This window comes from Poecilia reticulata, chromosome 15 (assembly GCF_904066995.2).
Source record: "Poecilia reticulata chromosome 15, P_reticulata-male-v2, whole genome shotgun sequence".
In the NCBI taxonomy this organism is placed as follows: Eukaryota; Metazoa; Chordata; class Actinopteri; order Cyprinodontiformes; family Poeciliidae; genus Poecilia; species Poecilia reticulata.
Window position 1 is genome coordinate 5,636,485 of NC_088844.1, and position 24,323 is coordinate 5,660,807.

General features: G+C 37.7%; 1 protein-coding gene across 3 annotated transcripts in view; it reads right to left on the reverse strand.

The window, feature by feature from the left end:
• Positions 1 to 178: 178 nt before the first annotated feature.
• The window catches only part of LOC103476546 (cadherin-1-like), a 31,982-nt gene continuing 7,837 nt past the window's right edge, over positions 179 to 24,323 (reverse strand). For all 3 annotated transcript variants that reach the window (XM_081616472.1, XM_081616474.1, XM_081616473.1), the window contains 16 exons: positions 24,087 to 24,175; positions 23,568 to 23,738; positions 20,087 to 20,221; positions 19,756 to 19,911; positions 19,347 to 19,494; positions 12,060 to 12,232; positions 9,398 to 9,526; positions 7,123 to 7,308; positions 6,212 to 6,462; positions 5,660 to 5,802; positions 5,215 to 5,306; positions 4,382 to 4,514; positions 3,331 to 3,552; positions 1,340 to 1,470; positions 995 to 1,138; positions 179 to 851 (listed from right to left, as the gene is read on the reverse strand). In XM_081616472.1, coding sequence (XP_081472598.1) covers positions 639 to 851; positions 995 to 1,138; positions 1,340 to 1,470; positions 3,331 to 3,552; positions 4,382 to 4,514; positions 5,215 to 5,306; positions 5,660 to 5,802; positions 6,212 to 6,462; positions 7,123 to 7,308; positions 9,398 to 9,526; positions 12,060 to 12,232; positions 19,347 to 19,494; positions 19,756 to 19,911; positions 20,087 to 20,221; positions 23,568 to 23,738; positions 24,087 to 24,175 — 2,516 coding nt within the window. In that variant the 3' untranslated portion in view covers positions 179 to 638. The remainder of the gene's footprint in view (positions 852 to 994; positions 1,139 to 1,339; positions 1,471 to 3,330; positions 3,553 to 4,381; positions 4,515 to 5,214; positions 5,307 to 5,659; positions 5,803 to 6,211; positions 6,463 to 7,122; positions 7,309 to 9,397; positions 9,527 to 12,059; positions 12,233 to 19,346; positions 19,495 to 19,755; positions 19,912 to 20,086; positions 20,222 to 23,567; positions 23,739 to 24,086; positions 24,176 to 24,323) is intronic.

Sequence of the window (24,323 nt, forward strand, 5' to 3'; positions counted from 1 at the left end):
GTCCAGGATGTACCCCGCGTTTTGCCCGGAACGTTAGCTGGAGATGGGCACCAGCAACCTTCCTGACCCCACTAGGAACAAGGGTGTAAGAAAATGGATGGATGGATGGATAGTCATTATGCATTAAAAAGAGCAAAATCACTCTCTTAAGCATAAATACCATCACAGGGCCAGTGAATATAGAATTAGTTAAAGAATTTAATATTAAAAAGCATTTGTCATATGTTTTCTTCAAATATTTCAGACATCTTTTTTTGTACAAAAAACCCCAAAAATATTAATCTCATCAATTCTTGTTAATGGCACAATGGCTGTCAAACTTTCTAATGTACTGAAAAATAATAAACACTGATGGAAAGATTAATAATAATTTTTAAAAAAACAAGTACTTACTATATTGGTTACGTTCTCCACAAGTCATACCAGCAAAACTGAGCTTTCAAGTGCATAAATATAATAAAGAATAGAATCATAAATGAAGAACTAAAACTAATGTAAGGCTTTAACCTGAAGATCCTGATGAACAGCTTACAGAGGAAAAATAGGACTGAATACACACATCACACAGATATTGATTTCACACATTGTCACAGTTAGACTGCATGCATGCAGCCATTTTTCTCACAGTGTGGGAACATTTACATCATGTCATCATCTCCTCCTCCGTACATGTCGGCCAGCTTCTTGAAGCGAGGGCCAAATTCTTTGAGGGAATCGTAGTCCTGGTCGCCGTCACTCAAGGAGTACAGAGAGGAGAGTTTTTCTGCCTCAGAATCGCCTCCTTCCAAATCGAACACCAGCAGGGAGTCGTAGGGGGGGGCAGTCAGGTCTGTATCTGCCACCTTCAGGTTCTGAATTATGAAAGACAAAAGTTCAGAAATCTGTTATTGTGTTGATTGTGAATTAGAAAAAACAAACAAATCAAACACTTGTTTAAAACTAGATATAACACAATGACAAGCATTTGCTCTCATTTCTCAAGGGTTTCACTCACATAGTCAATAAAGCCGCCGATATCATCTGGGTCGGTGGGCCGAGGTCTGTACCGGGGACCGCTTTCAAGTGGAGGAGCCATGACGACCCTGGACATGTCGGGCTTGTTGGTCAGAGCAAAGTGGAGAACACTCTCACTATAATTCTGACAGAGAGGGGAAGAATTATATTGTTAGAAACATATTGGGTTATTTTCCAATCTGCAGTCATCCTCTGATCCATTTGAACTAAGAAGAAATATGCCAAGTCGAATGTTCTGTTTTTTAATTACTACTATGTAGGAATCACAATTGTGTATTTTAACAAATGTTACATGTTTCAACTGTGTAGACAAGTGACAGTTTACCTGCTGAATGCTCTCTCCACCTCCCTCTTCATTAGAAAGAACAAGCTCATCCCTGTCATCGTCATCATCACTTTTTTCAACTTTCACTCCAGTTTTTCCTTTCTTCTTTAAAAACACACCCAAGGCAATCACTAAAAACAAGAGCACAAATGGTAAATTTGCCAGACCCTCAAGCCCCACATACAGGGATTTAAGTAGGCCGGTACGGTCGGGTACTGTGTGCACTTAAAAGATTTAGCGGGGTGCGCAGTACCTGCAGGAGAAGGGAGCGACTGTCTGCTGTAAAGAATCAATGGGTTCACTGTGCAGCCGTGACTGATTAGTTTTTCAAGAACAATATAAAACACGACTTAATCAGTTAATAAATAGCTTTTGTTTCCATTTCATATTGTTTCTGAACTGTTCGTGCTTATAGAGCAGGGCTGCAATACGTCGATCGCGGAAGGTTTTGAGTTGATCTCAGCATTAAGTGACAAACTGAAAGTCTCCAGGACTCTGAGACCAGCACGTCCTCCTCTGACCGGCTTATCAAAACATCTGCAAATTTATTAAATAACAACAAAAAAAAAAATCAACTAAACATGTTCAAATGAATGACCCAACAAAAATAATAATCTCAGTAATTGTTTCAATAAGGTGTTGCGCAATTCTGTGCGTTTCGGTTCCATTATCAAAATAGCAGAGCAGGAGTTTAAAATGAACTAATCAACCACAGCTGTGTTCAGGGAGGCTAATTAATGATCGCAAAATAAATATCAAGCCTGAAAAGCTAATATTGTAACGGACTGAATGTTATGTTTTTAAAGTAATCTCTGCTGGGCTTGCGGAGCGCAGTCGGTTGCCACGGCAACGGGTGTGATTAAATGACAAAGAAAGACGGAGAATAAAAAGGTGTGAGTGGTTTTGAGTTGACCACCTGTTCGGGTTATGGCTTCTACCGCAATAATTATGTGAAATTAGATTAATTGTCTAATATAAAAAATAGCTTGATGCTCTCTGGCATCTTGCTTTGAGCTCAGAGTCTGGCAGGCTTTTCCTCTATCAAACTTTATTATTTTTGCCTCTTATTTAGTGGAAATATTGATGTTGATGAGACTTAATAACAACCTTTTTCAACCTTTATAGCTCCACTGTTGAAAGTGAGGAGCTAACATTCACAAATGATATTGAAATAAAATCCAGTCCAAAATCTGGTTTGAGGTGATTCCTTAGAACCTGTTGGAGTTTGGTCTCTAGTTTTTTGTTTTTGTATTTCTTTTGCATTTTTTTCTTTTGCATTTTCTTTTTTTTTGACAATGGGGACCCTCGTCGGGTCAATCAGTGTTGCTTCCTAAGTGGACAGTTTGATTTCACAGAAGCTAGATTTACTTGGAGTTATATTGTGTTGTTTAAGTGTTCCCTTTATTTTTTTGAGCAGTATATATATATCTGTGTGGGAAAGGCAACAGCTTTATCATACTATGCAAACTTAGTTTGGTTTATGTTCAAGACTATAACCATGTAACCATCATGAATAGTAAAGTTACACTCAAAAATTTCCCAATGAGTCTTGTTTGAAAATGATGACCTTTAAGTAGGTATGAAATATACTTTTCATTAAAGCCACATTTTTGTTTAAAAAAAAAGTTTTGTTGGTTATTAGCAGAAACTCATCATGATTAAGAGAAATAAAGGGGCTAAAACAGTCTTTGTCTAATGTGTGTCACTTGGTGATGGAGTTACTGAAATGAACTGACTTTTCAATAATATTCAAATTTATTGAATGAGTCAGCATTTTAACAACAAATATAAATATGTTTTATCCAGTACCTGTGATTGTAATTTGCAGAACTGAAACCTATTTTCCTGCTTTCTCTTTGTTGTTTGCTTGTTGTTCAGCATCACTGAATTTTGTTGGTTATTTTCTGGTCCCAATGTGGATTGTGATTTTGTGTTTCATGATTAAAGAGAACATTTTTCTATCTGCGCGTAAACGAACATTTAAAACTCACCAGTTCCCACCAGCACCAATAATAGAACTACCCCGATGACCCAAATATTGGAGCCAGCAACTCTTGGTCCTTTTATCTTGCAGATTGGTGTTCCAGTGCAGTCACACACTTTAGCTGTGACGGTGCTGACCTGTGACAGACCCTGGCTGTCCTGAACATTCATGGCCACATTGTAGTCTCCTTCTTCAATATTAGACTTTAATTTCATGATAATGCCTGTGCCTGTAAACAAAAAAAAACAAATAATTTCCCCATCATTTGATTTTTTTTTCCAAGTTCTCATCTTCATTTTAATGGATCCTGATGTTCTTAAAAAAAAAGCCAGTTGCAGTCTGGGTTAGATCTAAAGGGGCACTAGAAAACAAATCAGCAAATTTAACTTAAATTACATTGTAAATTAGTTCCTTTGCCAGTGAGACAAAGTTGTTATTTTGTAGGTTTGTAGGAACTAAAGAGCAGAGGAAAGCAAAAACAGTGAGTCAGAAGTGACCCATCAGTTTTAGCTGAAAAAAACTCTAATTAAAAATTAAAACATGTTTTAGCATATCTAACAAAACATGAAGTTAAGTGGACTGATCTTGATGCTCCTGATCAGCTGGGACTCATTAAGCTGCTCCAAGTTGACCATATTTTTCATCTGGCTCTCATTTATTTCTCATTTATTTATTTGACACTTTGTGTGATTTATTAATGGACAAAAGCAGATCCATCAAAACATCTGTGTCCCTTAAGACAGTGTTTCCCAACCCTGGCCCTCAAGGTCCTGAATGTTTTAGATGTTTCTCCGCCTGATTCATCTGATTGCAGTTCCGCAAAAACCTGTGAATTGAGATCAATCACCCTGGCTGAAGCAAGGAAACACCTAAATCCTGCAGGGCGGTGAGCCTGACAAACCTTCAGTGGTTCACAGAACAGATCAATTGGTCTCTATGGGACATCTTTGCAGGTGACAGACGATTTGTGAAAGAATTAAATTAATTCAATTTGTTGGGATTGTTTCCTGTTCTTAGGAACAGGTTTGTAATCATTTTAGTATTAAGGATAAACATACCAGTCTCGTTCATCTTAGCAGTCCAGTTAGCCTTTGAAGCGTCCCGTAGGTTGACACTGTATGGAAAAGTAAAACCTATTCCATCTCTATCTGTTACACTCAGCACGAGAGGAATTGGTTTCTTGTTACACATCTGTGGAGAAATATGGACTTGAAACACTGGTGAATATGCTACAACTCACTTGTAAGTGGGCATGTCCCGATAGCAGTTTTTTCCAGACCGAGTACAAGTACTACTGCTTCAGTTTAGGTAGTTTAGGTAAGAACCACTATCCGGTAGTGGTTCTTACAGATTCTAAGAACCACTACCGAGTAGTTAATGAGTTTGTACTTTATACATCACAAAACATTTTTTACAAACACAAACCAATAAAAACTACAGCATGACACACTAAATAATAATAACAAAAATGATAAATAACAAAATATAATTTATTTTAGTATCTGCCATTTTTATCTTCAAATATCTTATAGTACGGACATTTTTACCCTCTCCTGCCACCTAATTTCTCTTTTCTTATTATTTTTTTCTTCAGAAAATAACTTGTTAGTTTGTTACCATCACCACCTGGTATGGGGTTTGTTCTAACCCAGTTTAAGAGGAAACACCCAGAATAAAAGTGGTATTGGTTCGGAGTACCTATACTTGTTTTTGATCGTATGACTACATAATGCTGGCATCGGTGTTGGGTCACCATTACTTGTAAATAGTTGATAATTTTTTAAGTAAAAAAAAAAAATCCTATTTAAGTACTTTAAGGATAAACAAATATTTCCATTTTATTTTATCTGCCTGAAAAATATGCAACAACGAATGCTCTGCTGACATATACCTCAAATACACGCTCAACAATGCTGGGGGGGTTGTCATTGACATCTTCAAGCTTGATAATCAAAGTTCCGGTTCCTGTAGCTGGGATCTGATCTGGTGAGATGACAGACATGGGTCAAGAAATCGTGAATAATCCATACGGATGGCTTCAACAATCCACTGAGACTCTTGAGACAAGGTTAGGAAATCTAAAACTGCAATACTTGTAGTATCTCCCACTAAGCAAGGTAATACTCAAGGTAATAGTCCCACTAAGCCAACTAAAGGAGAAGGCTTCCTAAGGCTACAGAAGTGAAGGACCCTTAACTTCTTAGGTCTTACGTTTGATTTCCGCTCACAGCCGACCACATCAATGAAGTTATTCTATTAGGTTTGACTTCACATTTGATTCCAAAATGTCCTCTTATGTAGTTGCTGCAGTACAAATCAATTAACCTCACACCTACCATCATCATATGCACCAATCAGGGCTGTGTATTTCTCCTCTGTGACAAGTGGAGATTCTCTGTCCATTTGGCTTTTCACTGTGATTATTCCGGTTTCCTCGTCGACATTGAGCCATTTAGCTGGGTCCTTGATTACCTTATACCTGCACATGTAGGACGGAAAAAAATAGCATGACCCCATTGTCATAATATGGAGCAAAGTAGCACATGTTGAAATGAGAGACAACGTGACAAATTAGATAAGACTCTGCTAGTTTATGCAGACTTTATGGATCACTTACTTACTAATATGTAATTCAGATTCAACTGAATCTGATGGTTCTGCATTATGATTACTGTTACATTGGATTGGACAGAATATGACTGAATTTGTTAATTTGGAGTTGATGTTTGGTCATATAATTAACAAGAAATATTGACTGTAATGAGGTTTTCAAGATTAATGTTTGCTCAGTTGTTGCTGGGAAAAGAGATCTGATAAACCCTAAAATAAAAAAGTGTAGCAAATTTCCCTTCAAACAGATGGAATGTAAAGTTTAAAATGTTTCTTACATGACTCTCTGTTTGCGTCCAGTGTCTGGATCAGAAGCTGTGTACTGTGCCACAGGGCTGTTCACAGCAAGGGCCTCACTTTGGGACACATGCTTCTCTTCTGATTCAAAGATGGGAGGTTCATTGACATCCTCCACAGTCACCACCACTGTAGCAGTGGAAATTACCAACGAAACAGAAGCAATAAAAGAAGCCTCATTCTCCACTGTGACCAGTAGAGTGTGCTTACTGGCTTTCTCAAAGTCCAGACCCTGGATTAGTAGAAGAAAGATCATCATAGATCCACTGATCAGACATTAGTGCTAAAGCTTTGACACAGACATAGTGCAATCCATAGCAGAATTACAACACACTGTATTAAATGTAGCAACGAGTTACCCCTCATAAATACAATAAAGGTTCCTATATACTTCATCCAAAGTGGTAAATTTGGCTCTCATTGACCTAGATGTGCGACGAATATGTCCTTTTGTTCTCAGAGAGCCATCCACATGCAGAACTCGACACCAGGCCCTTGTTGAATATTTTGACAGAGCTCTGTGCAAAGTGTTGTCTGATTGGTCAGAAGTTTGTTGTTGTATTTTATGCTGAAATGCACTCAGGCAGCAGTATTGACATTTTTTCTACAGCTAGTTGGCTTCCACTATCCGGTTTTTGTTCACAGAGGAGGTTGTCTGCAGAAACATGTGGCGCCCTCTTTGAGACTGTTTCGTAAAAGTAAAAAGAGAATTCAGGGTGGGAGGGAGACTCCCAGTGGGTAGGGGCGTGACGTATACTGAAGCATGAGGACGTCCCCCAAAAGGCCTGTGCCGCTCTGTGAGAGGTGTGTGCTGAAACCATGTGACAAAGCGTCGACTGTTCGGTTTTGGATGAAGTATTAAGATTCCTTAAGATTCTGCTGGTCCTCTTACCTTAGCAGTAGTGATGATTCCTTCGTGTTTGTTTGTTCCCGTTTTCACAGTAAACAGATTTCCTGGATCGCCATCAATGATTTTGAACTTTGCATTCCAGGCAGCAGTATGAGGCTCATCACTGTCTGTCACCAGCATCTTAACAACTAGAGCATCTACTTTATTCTCTTCAACTGTGGCCGTATACTGAGAGGAGACAGAAACATTTTTAAGGTTGGTCACCACAACAAATTCCAAATTATCTTCACACATTTGCATACATACAGTACAGACCAAAAGTTTGGACACACTTACTCATTCAATGAGTTTACTTTATTTTCATGACTATTGACATTGTAGATTCACACTGAAGGCATCAAAACTATGAATTAACACATGTGGAAATATGTACTAAACAAAAAAGTGTAACACAACTGAAAATACGCCTTATATTCTAGTTTCTTCAAAGTAGCAACCTTTTGATGTGATTACTGCTTTGCACACACTCTGCATTCTCTTGATGCGTTTCAAGAGTTAGTCACCTGAAATGGTTTTCACTTCACAGGAGTGCCCTGTCAGGTTAATAAGTGGGATTTCTTGCCTTATAAATGGGGTTGGGACCATCAGTTGCGTTGTGCAGAAGTCAGGTGGACACACAGCTGATAGTCCTACTGAATAGAGTGTTAGAATTTGTATTATGGCAAGACAAAAGCAGCTAAGTAAAGAAAAACAAGTGGCCATCATTACTTTAAGAAATGAAGGTCAGTCCAAAAAATTGGGAAAACTTTGAAAGTGTCCCCAAGTGCAGTTGCAAAAACCATCAAGCGCTACAAAGAAACTGGCTGACATGAGGAACGTCCCAGGAAAGGAAGACCAAGAGTCACCTCTGCTGCGGAGGATAAGTTCATCCGAGTCACCAGCCTCAGAAATCGCAGGTTAACAGCAGCTCAGATTAGAGACCAGGTCAATGCCACACAGAGTTCTAGCAGCAGACACATGTCTGCAACAACTGTTAAGAGGAGATTGTGTGAATCAGGCCTTCATGGTAGAATAGTTGCTAGGAAACCACTGCTAAGGACAGGCAACAAGCAGGAGAGACTTGTTTGGGTTAAAGAACACAAGGATTGGACATTAGACCGGTGGAAATCTGTACTTTGGTCTGATGAACCCAAATTTGAGATCTTTGGTTCCAACCACCGTGTCTTTGTGCGACGCAGAAAAGGTGAACGGATGGACTCTACATTCAAAATTGAAGGCATGCTGAACCAGCATGGCTACCACAGCATCTTGCAGTGGCATGCTATTGCTTCCGGTTTGCGTTTAGTTGAACCATCATTTATTTTTCAACAGGACAGTGACCCCAAACACACCTCCAGGCTGTGTAAGGACTATTTGACCAAGAAGGAGAGTGATGGGGTGCTGCGACAGATGACCTGGCCTCCACAGTCACCGGACCCTAACCCAATTGAGATGGTTTGGGGTGAGCTGGAGGCAAAAGGGCCAAGTGCTAAGCATCTCTGGGAACTCCTTCAAGACTGTTGGAAGACCATTTCAGGTGACTACCTCTTGAAACTCATCAAGAGAATGCAGAGTGTGTGCGAAGCAGTAATCAAAGCAAAAGGTGGCTACTTTGAAGAACCTAGAATATAAGACATATTTTCAGTTGTTTCACACATTTTTGTTAAGTATATAATTCCATATGTGTTAATTCATAGTTTTGATGCCTTCAGTGTGAATCTACAATTTTCATAGTCATGAAAATGAAGAAAACTCATCAAAATGTCGATGTAAAGTTTGGACATAAAAGGTGTGTCCAAACTTTTGGTCTGTACTATATATATATATATATATATATATATATATATATATATATATATATATATATATATATATATATATATATATATATATATATATATATATATATATATGAATGTGACGAGTGTCAGTTTTAACTTTCATCACTCCAAAAATAATGCATAAGTATTTTTGTCAAGGCTGAAACATCCACATCAAAAATGCAAAAATATTCAACTTAGCTGTTTATTTTTGAAAAATATAGCATGTTTTGGGTTTTTCTCTTTCATAAATGAGAATTTTTTGGACAAACAGGCATAAAACATAGAAAATAATTTTAAAAAATATGAAAAACTTTATATCTATAAAGTGGTTCTCTTCTTTAAAAAAAAATCAAGTTTTAAGTGCAACTAATTTATATATAAAGATTTTCAAAGAAAGCCATCCATTAACAAATTAACAAAAGTCTTTTTTTTTTTTTAAGTGGTGTTCTACTTACTTTCAACTGTGTAAAGACTGGAGCGTTATCGTTGCTGTCCGTCACTTTGATAATCACTTTGGTAAATGCAGTCATACCTTCTCCTTTCCTGTCAGCTGCCTGTACTTGCAGTTCATACTGAGGGATTTTCTGTTGAATGAAATGTTGACTTTAATTAAACAAGACACTTTCATTTTGCTGTCACTAAACTGTAGGACATCATTTTTCTAAAATATTCAACACCATTTTAATCTTCATTTATCACTTGCAGAGCCTTTAACAAAAGCTCCATTTTAGAAAGTATTTTAGGTTCCAACAAACAGAACAGAGCTCATTCTGTTCAGAAGATTTCAAGTAGAGAAATAATAACATGACATAAAAAAAGATTTGATTGAAATCATGCCAATTCATAAATTAGATCTGCAACAGATATGTGTTTGTAGCTTAAAGCATTGAATCTGATACAGGACACTGCAGGAGGGTGGGGAAACGATGAACAATACAATAGCCTTACGCTCTGCTAAAGTGCATTTCCTGAAAAACTAATATTTCAAATGAAGAACTAAGTCATTAATAAAGACTGCTGTTTTCGTACTTTTAAGAAATGCCTCAACTTTTCATATTAACTTCAGTTAAATATAAGGTATAAATATCAGCATGGTAAGTCATAATGTTTAGGAATAATATTGTAACTTTTTGTTTCTTGGGGTTTTTCACAAGGATTTGTTGAATGATCTATTCCTAAATGCCTGACAATGTTGAATTGTGAAATAGTCTGGACAGAGCATGATTTAGTTGAACCAATTAGTCAAATAGAAATCAAGTCATTCTATTTTACTCAAGCTTTGTTACTAAATGCATGTGCTTAAATGTCAATGGGATATGCATTTTTTCCATTTGTTGTTACTGTAATTCAGAGCAGGATTTCTGGCAGCTTTGCGCACAAGTGATTCCATTGAAATGTGCAAAAGGAATGGAGTGTGTTTCTTTGCTCTACTGCTTTGCCTGCTGTTAGATCGGCAGCCTGACAGTGTTTCTGAGGTGAGAGGAGATCAGAGCAGCTCTCACTGCAGTTTTGTTATCCCCCCTCCCCCCCATCATTTTGTCAGGAATATGCAGTCCCCGATAAACTAGAGAAAGTTGCCATATTTGTTGCTAGTCACTCTTTTAGAAAAACGCTGCCGGAGGGGTCTGAAAAGTTGCAAAATACAGCAGCAACATCACTAAGTTGGCAGCAGTGCTCCCACTTCAAGCTGATGCTGTAATTTGCTTGGTTTTATGGCAGTCACTGCAAAGAGCAAGTTTTTATTTCTAGACAATCTGACTCTGTCTTGAGACATTATTGAGATGTTCCTAATTACAGTCATCCTTAATAAAATCAGACTATGGGTTCCAATGAGGCTCATTTGTCAGATTAAAAGTACCTTTTTGAAAATAACGTTTAAGCAGGTTTGAAAAATATTTCGTTGAACCCATATTTATGAATTAAGATTTTTTTTGGTCTGGTGTAATATTCTAATCTTCAATGTCATGGTTCCATTAGCTGTAAGCAAAAAAATCACTAACAGAAGCAAAGTCTGTAAAACTTCAGTCAATAATTCAGGTACAAAATGTGTTATACTTGTGAGCTGAGTTACTCAAATACATTAACTTTTTGTTAATAATCTAATTTATTATTAAAACTAACTTGCTGAAAAGATATTATTGCCATTAAAGTAGGGAGAAAAAAAGTTGGTGTGTACCAATTGCAGTTTTCTGACCGATCGCCGATTAACAATCTTTTAAAAAACCTAACTTACCGATTCCAATTTTGGCCCATGCCATTTTATTGACTGAAATGTTGCTCAATATATCAAGAAAGTTGTTGAATTGACAACAGTGAGGTGACTGTTCTTAACTGTAAATGTGCAGACATGTTCTGATTTCAGTCCAACCTCTCTCACAGGAGAAAAGAAAAGCACAGTGGCTGATTTTTAAACCTTTGCCAAGGTTGATAACATCAGCGGATTAGATCGGCTTCACATGTAGAAATAGGCCGATCACCGATCTCCCAAAATTAAGGAAATTGGTACTGATAAATCAACTGGCCGATAAATCAGTGCGCCCCTAAAACAAGTTATTTTCAGTGACTTGAATATGGAGTGGTTGTGACAGATTGGCTGGTCTGGATAGTTCACATCTTTCCTCATATTGGGAGTTTCTTAAATCTATTTCATTTATTTGAGAACGAAAGAATGTAGAATACCATTGATATGATGTAGCGTTTCTCAGTTATATTCCTAAATGTTCCCCACCCCCCAAAATCTTCAAATTGAGTTTATTAATTCAAACAGTATTTAATCAAGAACACTTAGTCTGTGGCATCTTTAAAGGAGTAAAAGTGAAAATGATTCACAAACAGCATGTACAATATTCCATTAGTTGCAAAGGACACCAAACAAACATCTACACTTTACCAATCAATCAAAACAGTATAATTACAACGATGAGAATTTAATCTTAATTTTAAGTTTCAAACTTCAGTTTAATTTAACTAAAATTGCATAAAAAATTTGACAATAACTTCTGCTTTTGGAACTCTACATCATCTTCCCAAATCTTTGCATTTCATAAGAAAAATACATGTTAATTGTAGCCCAATTCTGATTTTAGTCAGATGGACCAAAACTGTCAGAATTCTCACCTCTCGGTCCAGCCCAGCTTCGTTGACTCTGATGACTCCAGTTTTTGGGTTGATAGTAAACATGTTGGGACTGGGCTGCTCTGGCTTCTGACTCATTATACGGTACCCAATATCAGAGTTGTCAGTATCTGGCTCATCAGCATCTGTGGCCTCAACCTGAATCACCTCAGTACCTAATCAAGAGGAAACAAACAGTCAGAGAAGCAGCTATTAAGATTTAACAGTGAAGGTAAGATGAACTAAGAGCCCCGCCTCTTATCTGAAGACTGATGGAGATGGGCACCACCAGCCCATCCCCATGGGCTGGTGGTGCCAGCCCATGGCACCACCAACTGGTGGTAATACACCACCAGTGGTGCCCATGGAGATGAGCTGGATCAGCAAGATGGTGAGGGGGCTGGTGGTGATCAGATAATGAATGAATGGATGGATGGAGGAGTCCACACTTAAACCACACAACTGATTCTACTTCTGACAAATACAGACAAAGACGACATCCTGAAATGTTTCTTCACTCCACCATCTGGTCCCAATCATCATCAGTTCTGATGATACCATAGCGCGTCTACAATGTCTTAAAATTATAAGTCATACTTTTTTCTTTGCCGTTTCTCTGTATTCTTTAAAATACAACTGCTTTCTCTGTTTAATTGCTCTATTGTTCTTTCTTGTAGGTTTCTGTTAAGTGCAGTGAATGGGAATGTTCTGTTGTTGATCCTCAACTGTTCTTAGAAAGGAGAAATGTCAGTTTGTCTGGAGTAATATTGGAATTTACAGAAGAAAAAGGCGGCTGTGCGACATATGGGTGTGTCTCGTACTGGAAAATAGGTTCGAATTAAGAGCGAAATCTACATTTATAAAACCGATGAGGGGAAAGTGATAGTGGAGGATGAGTTTCTGAGCTTCATTGTTACGAAAATGAGAACTTTATCTCAGGAGGAAATTGTATTATTGGCCTCAAATAATTTCTCCTCTGAGTGGATTGAGGAGTCAAAGCGCCAATTGTTTGAGTTGTGCACAACTTCGATTCGCTGCATCAAATACAAAGGACCTCAAAAGGATCTTAACAACATAAAGGACTGTCTCAGGGTGCTTAACGAGTGTGGTGAAAACATTCCGAGATTCGTCTCGCACTATCTGGATGTACTTCCGCCAGTTGGTTTCGGCAACATGGATGCTTCTGCTCTACTTAGCAGGATGGAGCAGGTGAGCCTGGAGGTCTTTCGCTTAAGGATGTCATGGAATCTCAAGCCACTGTGAATGAGAATCTCGAAGCGGTCGTCACAACTCTGGACCACCGGCTGACCGCAGTTGAGGAATATGACTCGACGAGACAAGCGAATCGGACCAGGGTAGGAGCGCATGGCGAGGACGCGGTGCAGGAGGTGAGGACCTCTGCTCACCACTCACAAGTGCAGCTGGCGGAGGACCTGCCGAAATCTCCGCCATGGACCAAAGTGGTAAAGAAAGGGATTAGAAAGCCACGTCAAGATCGGAATACAGAGGTTAAGCCAGGGATCGGAGATTTCAAAGAGGTCCCGTCACGAAAACGGCGCCAGAAGCTGGCAATAACAGGAACCAGTGTGGATAACAACATCCCAGTGGTCAAAACTAGGGTGGTGAGTGTTTTTGCAACTCGATTTGCACCTGATCTTCAAACGGATACTCTACGCTCGTATCTGGCTGATAAACTGAGGAAGCCCGTGACATGTCGTAAAATTGAATCCATCCAGAAAAGATTCAGCTCGTTTCATGTTACTGCTGAATGCGAAGATATGATGGATTTGTTTGACCCACATCTGTGGCCAGCTGGTGTTTTTGTTCGTCGCTTCTTTGAGGCACGTAGGTCCAGAGAATCCGAGGAAAGGTCTTCTGGTGAGTCTCGGAAGCGTTTGGTGCCCACTGTGTTGCCCACTGTGTCCGACGCGCGGTTAGAAAGTCCGGGAGCTATCGAGTCATTACTAGTAGATGGACATTAATATTGTCTCTTACAATGCAAGAGGATTGCCTGTTGGGACTAAGGAATCGGATTATTTATGCCGTCTAACTGTAAATACTTTATTGGAGAACTGTGATGTCTTGTGTGTTCAAGAGACTTTTTTACCAAAGCAGGACTTGGAAGGACTCAACTTTCTACATAAAGACTTCTATGGTGTGGGTGAATCTACAACTGATCTGAGAGATGGAATAGTTCATGGTAGAATACCTGGTGGTGTTGCTATTTTATGGCATAAAAAGTATGATCCCTTGGTTAAAGTGCTCAGAGTAGACGTCAATTGGGCCATTGGAATTGAGTTTAATGATGATGACAGGAGGGTGATAATTCTCAACATCTATACACCGTATGAATCCCACAGGAATGAAGAGGAATATCTTCTTAGGTTATCTTATATTATGACTATTATTCAGGAAAATGTTTCATCCTGTTTTTTAATTGTGGGGGACATGAATGCAGATATTTCTGATGAAGGTTCAATATTTGCAAATCATTTGATGCAATTCTGCCTTGATAACGGTCTGGTTTTATCTAGTAAGGTTTTTCTACCTGAGAACAGCTTCACATATGTTAGTGAAGCATGGGGCACAACCTCATGGTTAGATCACTGCATTAGTACACCCGATTCTCATCAATCTATCAAATCTATGAGCATTAATTATGGGCTTTCGACTTGTGATCACATGCCTCTGTCAATTTCTGTGAATATTGGCAACATGCCAGCTGTTCAGCCTGTTCATAGGCGCATGAATGGTAGAAAACTAGACTGGTCTAATGCTACAGAAAATGACCTGAATATGTATTTCGATCAAACTGAGACCCAGCTGGGTTGCATTGAGCTGCCAAAACTTGCAGTAGCGTGTAGTGATATTAATTGTAAGGATCCACTGCATGGTATACAGCTATGCAGTTTGTATGAAAATATTGTGAAGTCTCTACGTGGCTCCAGTAGGGCATTGTGTAAGACTAAGCTACAGAAAGCAAGACCAGGTTGGAATGAACATGTGAAGGAGCTTCATGCTGAGGCCAGGCGGGCCTTTAAGGCTTGGGTTGCTGGAGGCAGACAAAAGCAAGGTCTCCTATTTCAGTATAAAAAACAAGCAAACGCGAAATTTAAATATGCTTTACGCTTCATAAAAACACGTGAGAATAAAATGAAGTCTAATCTGCTTGCAAGGAAAATGCAGAATAGCTCCTCGCATGATTTTTGGAAGGAAATAAAGATTATGAATAATTATCAGATAAGTCTGCCAACCGATATTGATAATGCTAGTGGGGCAGAAGAAGTTACTCAGCTGTGGAAGAAGCACTATTATGATTTATTCAACTGTGTTAAAAGCTCCCCGTTAAGGATGGGCAATATTGCACATGATGAAGACGTGAAAGTGTCAGTTCATGAGACATATGATGCAGTCATGACCCAAAAGAATAATAAGGCTTGTGGTATGGATGAGATCTCTGCAGAGCACTTAAAACTCTCAAGCAAAAAACTTTTTCCTTTGCTTGCCATGTGTTTTAATGGGTTTCTAGTTCATGGTATTTTACCTGATTCACTTTTAGCCGTTATATTAGTTCCAATTTTAAAAGTTAAAGCTGGGAAAATAAATAATAGGGATAATTATCGACCCATAGCTCTAGCCAGTGTATTATCCAAGGTTCTGGAGAAGATTATATTGAATAAGATTGAGCATTTTCTTCTTACTTCTGAAAACCAATTTGGTTTTAAATCGCTGCATGGCACTCACATGTGTATATTTGCTTTGAAAGAGATTTTAGACTTGTATAATAGACATAACTCCACAATTTTTATGTGCTTCATTGATGCCTCAAAGGCATTTGATCGGGTTAATCATGACAAGTTATTTCATAAGCTACAAAACAGAGGGGTCCCTGGATCTATTGTCAGAATTTTATCCTTTTGGTAGACGCATCAACTGGTGTATGTAAGATGGGGTAATTGTGTGTCAGCCCCCTTTAAAATAAGTAATGGGGTTAGACAGGGAAGTATTTTGTCTCCTCTTCTGTTTAATGTATATATGGATGATTTATCAAAGTGGCTGCAGCAATGTGGGACAGAATGTGTTGTTGGTGGGTCTATAATTAACCATCTCATGTATGCAGATGATTTAGTTATTTTCAGTCCTTGTAGTGCTGGTCTTCAACAATTATTGAGGACCTGCTCATACTATGGCCAGGAGTATGACATTCAGTACAATGCACTGAAAAGTAATATTATGATTGCAAGGACTAAGGAGGATCAGAAGCTGCAGATTTCTTCTTATCAGGTGTTGTTCTTAAAGTTTGTACTGCCGTGAAATATCTGGGTCATTATATAACTGATGATTTAACTGATGACATGGACATCAACAGACAACGGGGTCTAATGTATGCACAAGCCAACATGCTGTTACGCAAGTTTCGGATGTGTTCAGTTTCAGTTAAAGTGGCTCTCTTTAAGGCATTCTGCACCCCACTGTATACTGCTCACCTTTGGCGACAGTATAAACAAAGTACTCTACAGAAGCTCAAGGTGGCCTACAATGACGGAATGAGGATGCTGCTCAGGATGCCGAGATGGACTAGTGCTAGTCAGATAATTATCGGTGTTGGGGTCTCCACTTTTCATGCTGTGCTGCGATCTCTTATGTACAGGTTCATGGGGAGGCTTTGTGTCTCTACAAACAACATTATCTTGTCACTAACAGATATCTCACAGAGTTCAGTTGGGTGTAAGTCCAAGATGTGGACTCACTGGCGATGTAGCCTTATGGCAACTCAGTGACTTGCTTTTGTGCTTGCTGTATTTAAATTTTTTATTATTGTTTTTCTTTTAGATCTTCACACTATGGACCTATTCTGCGTCTTTAATAAAGTTGATTGATTGAATACTGTTACATTTAATTATAATACTCTATCCTTGGTGAAGTATTTTTCATATTTCCTCTAAAGTGTTTCTATTTTTTTACTGTGCTAATTTTCATAAGCATATTTTCTGTAAACTTTTAATATATTGACAGTTTGTACAATTCTCTGATAGTAGTATATTGGCAATGTACTCTTGAAAAATATGAATATATTGAACACAAAGTAATGTGTTTCACCTGAAAACTGTTGTAATTGATCCTTCTGTGTTCTGGTAGCCTGATACGTTTGCATGAAGCATGTAATGTAATGTACAAAGTGGCAAAGAATAATAAGACATTAAATAACTAAAAAGTGTACTTCGTTAGGAATTGTAATAAACCAAAAGTGTAATTGGAGCATAGAGATCACACTACTAATATATACAAGTATAATGCTCATATTTAAAGTATGAGCATTATACATTCTAACAAAATACATTCTAACTATATTTTAAATGTAATTCAATCACAAAAATAGTTCACTTAAGATATCAAGCATGTTTATATGACATAAAAAGATATATAAAGTATACAAAATATAACTTTAGTTCAAAAAATGCATGTGATGGTACACTTAGTACACTTTAAATTTTGATTTTCTACAATTTAATTACTATTAAAATATACCAAGCATGAAATTAGTTGTTCCAAAATAACATACTTCAAGTTAACTAACTAACTTGAAGTATAATGATGATTATTCTGGCTTCAAGCACGCTAAGATTTAACATGCTTAGTATATTTCTTTTTCACCAGGGTTATACTGCCTGTATGGATAACACAGAAGTAGAAGCACTTCACAATGTGGAAAAAATTTATATGTTGGTTCTTATTGGGTGGAAAGTAATTAGTTAAATTAGCATTTATTGCTGTAATTCGGAGTGAGGAAAATAAAAGCTATTTATAAACAGTTTAAGTCGTAATAGATCTATTGCTAGCAGATCTATTCTGACTCAAAGTGCAGCAGTTCTCCTAGTACTCCATACCAGCGCAAAATATTTTACCTGTACGCAGTACCGGACCATACCGGCTTACTTTCATGTCTGCTTATGTCTAATTAATAAAAAAATCCATACACTTAAAAGATTAGAGGCACCCAAGTGTTCTCTTAGTAGGTGATTGCTATTTTATGAAGTCCTGCAGAAGTCCTGTGTGTATTTTCAATTAGATACTGGATTTTTTATTATCTAAGCCCCTTTACCAGAAACAAGATTGTGGAGAAGAAAAAAAAAAACTTATTTTGTGTCAAAACATCTTGGACGTAGCTCACATCTGTGCAAGACTGTAGTGGTCACATGTCCGTCCTAAATGTTATTGGTCAGTTAACTTTTGTTTATTTGGCGGCTTGATGCTCTTTCTGTACGCTGTTTTGTTTTCCTGACTTTGTTATTTAGTATAATTTAAAAACAAAATAAAAAGAAAGAAAGCGGATTATATCCACTGTTTTGTGACCCATGCGCATTATGCGCATGCGACATGAATTTGTGTTGTTTAGGTTTGTGCAACACGCACATGATGAGAGTTGGAGATGTGGTTGTGCTCTTGTGGGTTAGAGGACAGTGTTGTGCGTACCTCCGATAATATCCTGCAGGCGTCCCTGACTAGAAGATTAACCAAATTAAAGTATTCTGGTGTTTAAAGGTTACCTATTATGTTTGCTTGAATGGGTTAGGTCTATGAGCTATACATCATGTTCATTACATTTATTTTTAAAACACAAAATCCTTCTTGGATAAGATTTTCATCTCCTTTCAGAATGAGCTGTTTTAGGGTCTCTTGTCAGTTAAAATCCAAATAAGCTGCTGCTGGCCATGCCCCACAAATCATGGTTTACTCAAAAGTCTGCAAACAGATGTGCAATTATACAATTGTGCATCTTTGAGAAGCAGAAGAGCCTCCAGATCAACCAGAAAGAATGCAGCGTGTAGTTTCTGGATGATAAGTCAACAACAAAACACTCATCTTTCCCAGCAGCCATTGTACAGCGTATACAGCAGTAAATCCAGCTGACTAAATGTCCTGAAGTTAAGCTTGGGTCACCAGATGATGGGGCTGTGTCTGGCTGGGGTTGCTGGACAACCCCAGCCCGTGGTTTGTGAATCAACATTTGGGAGGTTTTTGAAACTGCTCATTCTCCAGACACCAAAAAACATTAACTTATTCCCAAAAAACGTCTGTGTGCATATTTTTTAAGCACTTGGAGTGTTTTTAGAAACAGACCCAAATGGAAATACAAAAAGTAATTTTTGCATAATATATATGCACCAATTTTTACATAGTGTTAAAATTGTTCAAAGGGTCCTGCCAAAAGTTCCAAGCATACTTATAATTTAGTTTGTAAAAAGTAAAACATTTTCTTTTTGAATTTTCATCATCCTGAAACTTTACCTTTTTCTGACTGCTCCACAACTTCTCCCATATATGTAGTCTTATTGAAAATAGGCTTGTTGTCATTCTGGTCAATTACATTGACTATAATATCCATAGGTTCCTCTGCACTTGTAGTAGTTCCCACTGTCACAGCATGGGCTTTAAGCTGTAAGAACGATAATTTTAGCATATTAGAATAATATGGTCTTTTTGATTTGATGTTGCAAGAAAATTTATATTTTATCTTTCCTATTTTATAGACAATATTCAGTGTATTTAATCAGAGATGACAGTTTTTATTTGAGTATTTCTTGTAAACTTGAGAATTGTTTCAGAAAATTGTTTCTTGACTTTCTTTAGTCTTTCATCTTTAACAAACAGCGAACAGAAAAGCATCAGGCTTAAAGCTACAAGAGAAAACACTGACCGTGTACTTGTCCTTTTTCTCTCTGTCCAGTCCCTGTGTTAAATACAGATGACCAGTGTTTCTGTCCATGATGAAAAGACCAACCGGAGGCTGATCAGCTCCAGGACCAGTGATGCTGTAAAGGATCTTCTTCATTTTATCGTTATCAGAGCGAATCTGGACAACACAGACCAAGGTTATATTGAGACATGTTTAAGCAAAGCACAAAAAATAGAGGAAGACATCTTAAAGTACAATGTATAATTTAAATAGCAAATAGAATTACACTGAATGTCATTTTTCTAGCATCATACATCATACATACACCAGCATTCATTTTAATTTCTCTTACCTGAACAACAAGCTGGGGAAAAGTTCCTCTGTAATTCTCAGCAACATTCATAGGAGGGATAACCCAGTCTCTCTTTCTCCTCTTCAGTCCTGGATTAGATTTCGGGAAATACAGAATGGGAGCCTGTGGAGCATCCTAAGAAACAAATATGTTTTAATCAGAAAACAACTGAAACTAAATGGCTTCCAGAAAAACAAATGAATCCTGACTTCAAATTTAACAATAAAATTGCCGTCTGACATGAAACTCTTAATATAAATTTTCTCTGGGCCAAAAGTTCAAATGAATCACTCATAAAAAGAAATGTGGGACATGAAGATGGTACAAAAAAAATAAGTATGGAAGCAGATTATGTTAAATACAGCCACAAAGTGGCAGTGTTTCACAGAAAAACATCTCTACATTAAAAGCATTTGTTTAACACAACACACAACCCTCACACTACCAGTACTACAAGTACAGAGCCCATAAAAAGTATTCACTTCCTTGTATGTTTTATATTTAGGTCTGACCAGCCATGCACTGTTGTGGCCTTTTGTAATCTCTGTTTTTCATTATGCTTCAGTCAAATGAATTGGCTTTTGGAGGCCGAAACATATCTGAAAACTTACCAGATTTGGTGGACGCATTAGGCCTACATAAAATGTATGCATTTTAACATTGTCACAAAAATCATAACAGAAACAGCTCAACTGCATCACTCTGTAACTTTCAAAACACTGTGCACATTAACCTTTATTGTGGAGGCATACAATCTGGTCCTCTTCTAGAACTCCCCAAGACCTACAGAAAAGTCTCTTGCAGGCATTACTCAACACAAAACAGAAAGTCGACAATTTTGGATTGAAGTTCCGATTTTTACTGCATTATCACCATGTTACATGTTATTAGAGCCTCTACATTTGAGCAAACTCGTCCTAGGAATTTCCATCTATCGGTTTCCAACTTTACCAGCTTGTTCATAATGCATAGCTAAATAAAAGTTAAGGTACTAACAAAGTCTCTTGAAGCCATGGTCCAAACCCAACAGAAAGTCGGCCATTTTGGATCAAAGCCACCATTTAGTCTTTTTTAGACATGTATCTGAGCAAACTCCTTCTGACATACTGACTCCAGAATCACTCAGCAGAGTTTTGAGGCATTAAAGATAAAAAATTATTAAAATTTTTTTGTACATCAAAGCATGTGGCAAACCCTCAAAATCTGACCGTTCTGACCATGAAAAATAAGGTGAAATAACTTCCACTTACAAGGTCACAGCTGCATCAGACTTTCTACATCTCTTTACAGGCCTCCACTCATCACATTCACAGTTGGTGACATCACTTTAGCCCTTTCATAAAGGCCAGTTTTCAGCCAAACTATCAAGACATGCTGCTGGGCTCATACGAAAGATTAGGAATTTGGAAGATCTGCTAAATGCGCCGTCTAGTGGACGGGTGCAGCGAAAGCGCTGATTGTAACAGAGTGGTAGTGCCAAAGCCCTTTTTAAGTACAGCCCAAAGTTCTCTATTTGACTGAGGCCTTTGACTGGACCATTCAAGAACATCCACTTTGTTGTCTTCAAACCACTTCTGTGTAACTTTAGCTGGATGCTCCAGGTCATTGTCTTGCTGGAAAGATAAATGCTCTCCAAAGTTGTAGTTCTCTAGCAGATGGAAGCAAATTGTCCTCCAGGATTTCTCTGCATTATATTTAAAGGGGAGGTTTTCCTCTCCACTGTCACTACATGCATGCTCTTACGAGGAGTTACTGTAAAGTCAACGACAGAATGCAGCTGATTGTCTGCGGCCACTACATGTTCGTCCACATAGTGACAGCAGCAAATCATAAACATTTGTAACGTTTACCCAGAGATGGATGATAGCACTATCCCAAACAGCAAAACATAGAGGAATATTGAACACAAACATTTATTACTTTAAAAAGGCCACATCAAAATACACACTCATAAACAGAGGCTCATGGCCATAACAAATCATTTAATAAATGTGTTCTGTTCAATAAACAGAAAAACGAGCAAATCTGTTGGAAGAAACAGAATAAAAAATCTGCTGCCTATGTGGGTACAAATTAAAACTAATATTAGGGCTGTAATGATTCCTCGAATGATTTGAGTACCTTGATTATTAAAATTCCTCAAGGAAAATGTATCTGCCTCGAAGCTTAAAATTATGTTTTATTATTCAGTGCACCGTGTTCCTCCCAGATCATTATTTGTGACATGACTTCCACCTATGAGTTGCTGTGAAGAGCTAGCATCATGAGGTTGAATTTTCTAGCATTTAATCAGGTTTTGGGGGACAAATAAGCATTGTTAAATTGTGTGGCGCGATGCCTGGAGTACAACAGCTTTTCTGCTGTCGTCACCGTTTCGGAGCAAAAACGAGAGACAGAAACATCCGATTACTCGATTAATCACAAAAATAATCTATAGAGTACTTAATTACTAAAATATTCTTTTACAACAGCTCTAACTAATATCACTTTAAAGTGCATATTCATCCATTTTTCTGCCATGATTCTCAGGGCCAGCCCAAGGCAAAGCAAATTCAAAGTGAAAGTGATTTTTTTAGTAATGATTTCTATGTGCTTATATTAACAAAAACGCACAATTATAAAGTTGGGATTTGTTTTTTTACAATCATATATATTTGATGATGTATGTAGAATTCATTCTTATATGGACAAAAAGAAAAAGAAAAATAATAATTGCTCTTGGGCACCCCCTGGTGGCCGCGGTAGGTCACGATTTACCTATTTGGGTGCAACGTGTGCCCAAACCTTCAAAGCTCCGGTGGAAGATAAGTTAGCAAAAAGGAAGAATTTAAAAAAAAGCCAAGATAAAGGTTTGTTTTCATGCATATTAATGTCATATTTATCAGAAAGATTTGTGGAGCTGCTAATACAAACAGCTAGATAGCAACATGAACGGTCCAGTTCAACAGCCAAACATTTATCTAGCATCTTGTATTTGTATGAAAATGAGCTTTAACTTTAAATAAACTGATTCTCATGGTTGGTTCTAAAGATTTCAGAGTTTTTTGGCTTCAAAACGGCATGTTTGATAACGTTTGATAATAATAATTAAAGCTTATAAATGTTTGACAGTGTCTAGCAAAATTTATTTTCATCAGGCTACATGGCAACTGCATTAATGTATCAATGAGCTACTCTAAGCTGTGGTTGGCGATATATTAATTTGCTGCTGAGCATGATTATTTATGTGGCTAAAACAAACATTATTTTTACACCATCTTCTAAGTTATGTGAAACTCCTATTAAAATGTATTTTCACCTACCGGTAAATTATTTTTTAGGTGAAAATGAAGCATGACGACAATTGATATGTTCAGACTTTAGTTGAGATAAGATGATGGATGAAGAATCACTAGGTTATGTTCAAGCTTTGAACTATGAACATGAATTGTTTCATTTTAACCTGAGGGAACTGAACTATGTAAGGACTCTCTAAACCTACCTGTGTGTTATTGGTGGAACTCATTTCAGTTTGACTGAGTGGCTCGTTGTTCCTGTGGTGAATCCGTTGGTACAAAACCATGACAGGAAGAGTCAGCTTCTGACCTTGTGCATTCAAGGAGTGGATGGAGAAGCGCTGGTGGCTCTCATGAAGAATGACCCGTCTCTTTACCTGGATTAGGTCAAGAACCACAGTCATCAGCTCAGTGTCCTGTTAGCACAAATTTTTTACCAGTCTGGGTTCCCAAACTAACTGTACAGAAACAATTCAAAAATATTTCAAAATGAAACACTGTTTTTACACCTTACATTAGCCCCTCAGTGTTACAGGAACCAGGGCACGCTGTCGTTCTACTTAGGGCAAAACGACAGCTGATTAGACCAACTAAAGTCTCTTGGGATTCTTGGGATGGAGTGATGGAACTACAGATAGGATCAAAATTATTCCAGTTAAAATCATCCAGTTATTTTAAGGCTTCTAGATGATTATATATTGTCTGGGTTCTGCCTCTTTTCTCACCATTAACATCCCATCTGTCCGGACCAGAAAACGGCTGTCATCAGAGCTGAACAGGAATCTTGTGCGGCCTGTACAGTCAGTGAAGCCAACTGGAAATCAAGAAAATAACAAAATGTTAAACATGTACATTGGAAACTGGGAACTGAAAATTATGTCTGTTAGAAAATTACATCAGGATTAAAATAAAAAATAAATGATAAAAAACATAATTGTATTAATTGATAAAGGGATTAACAC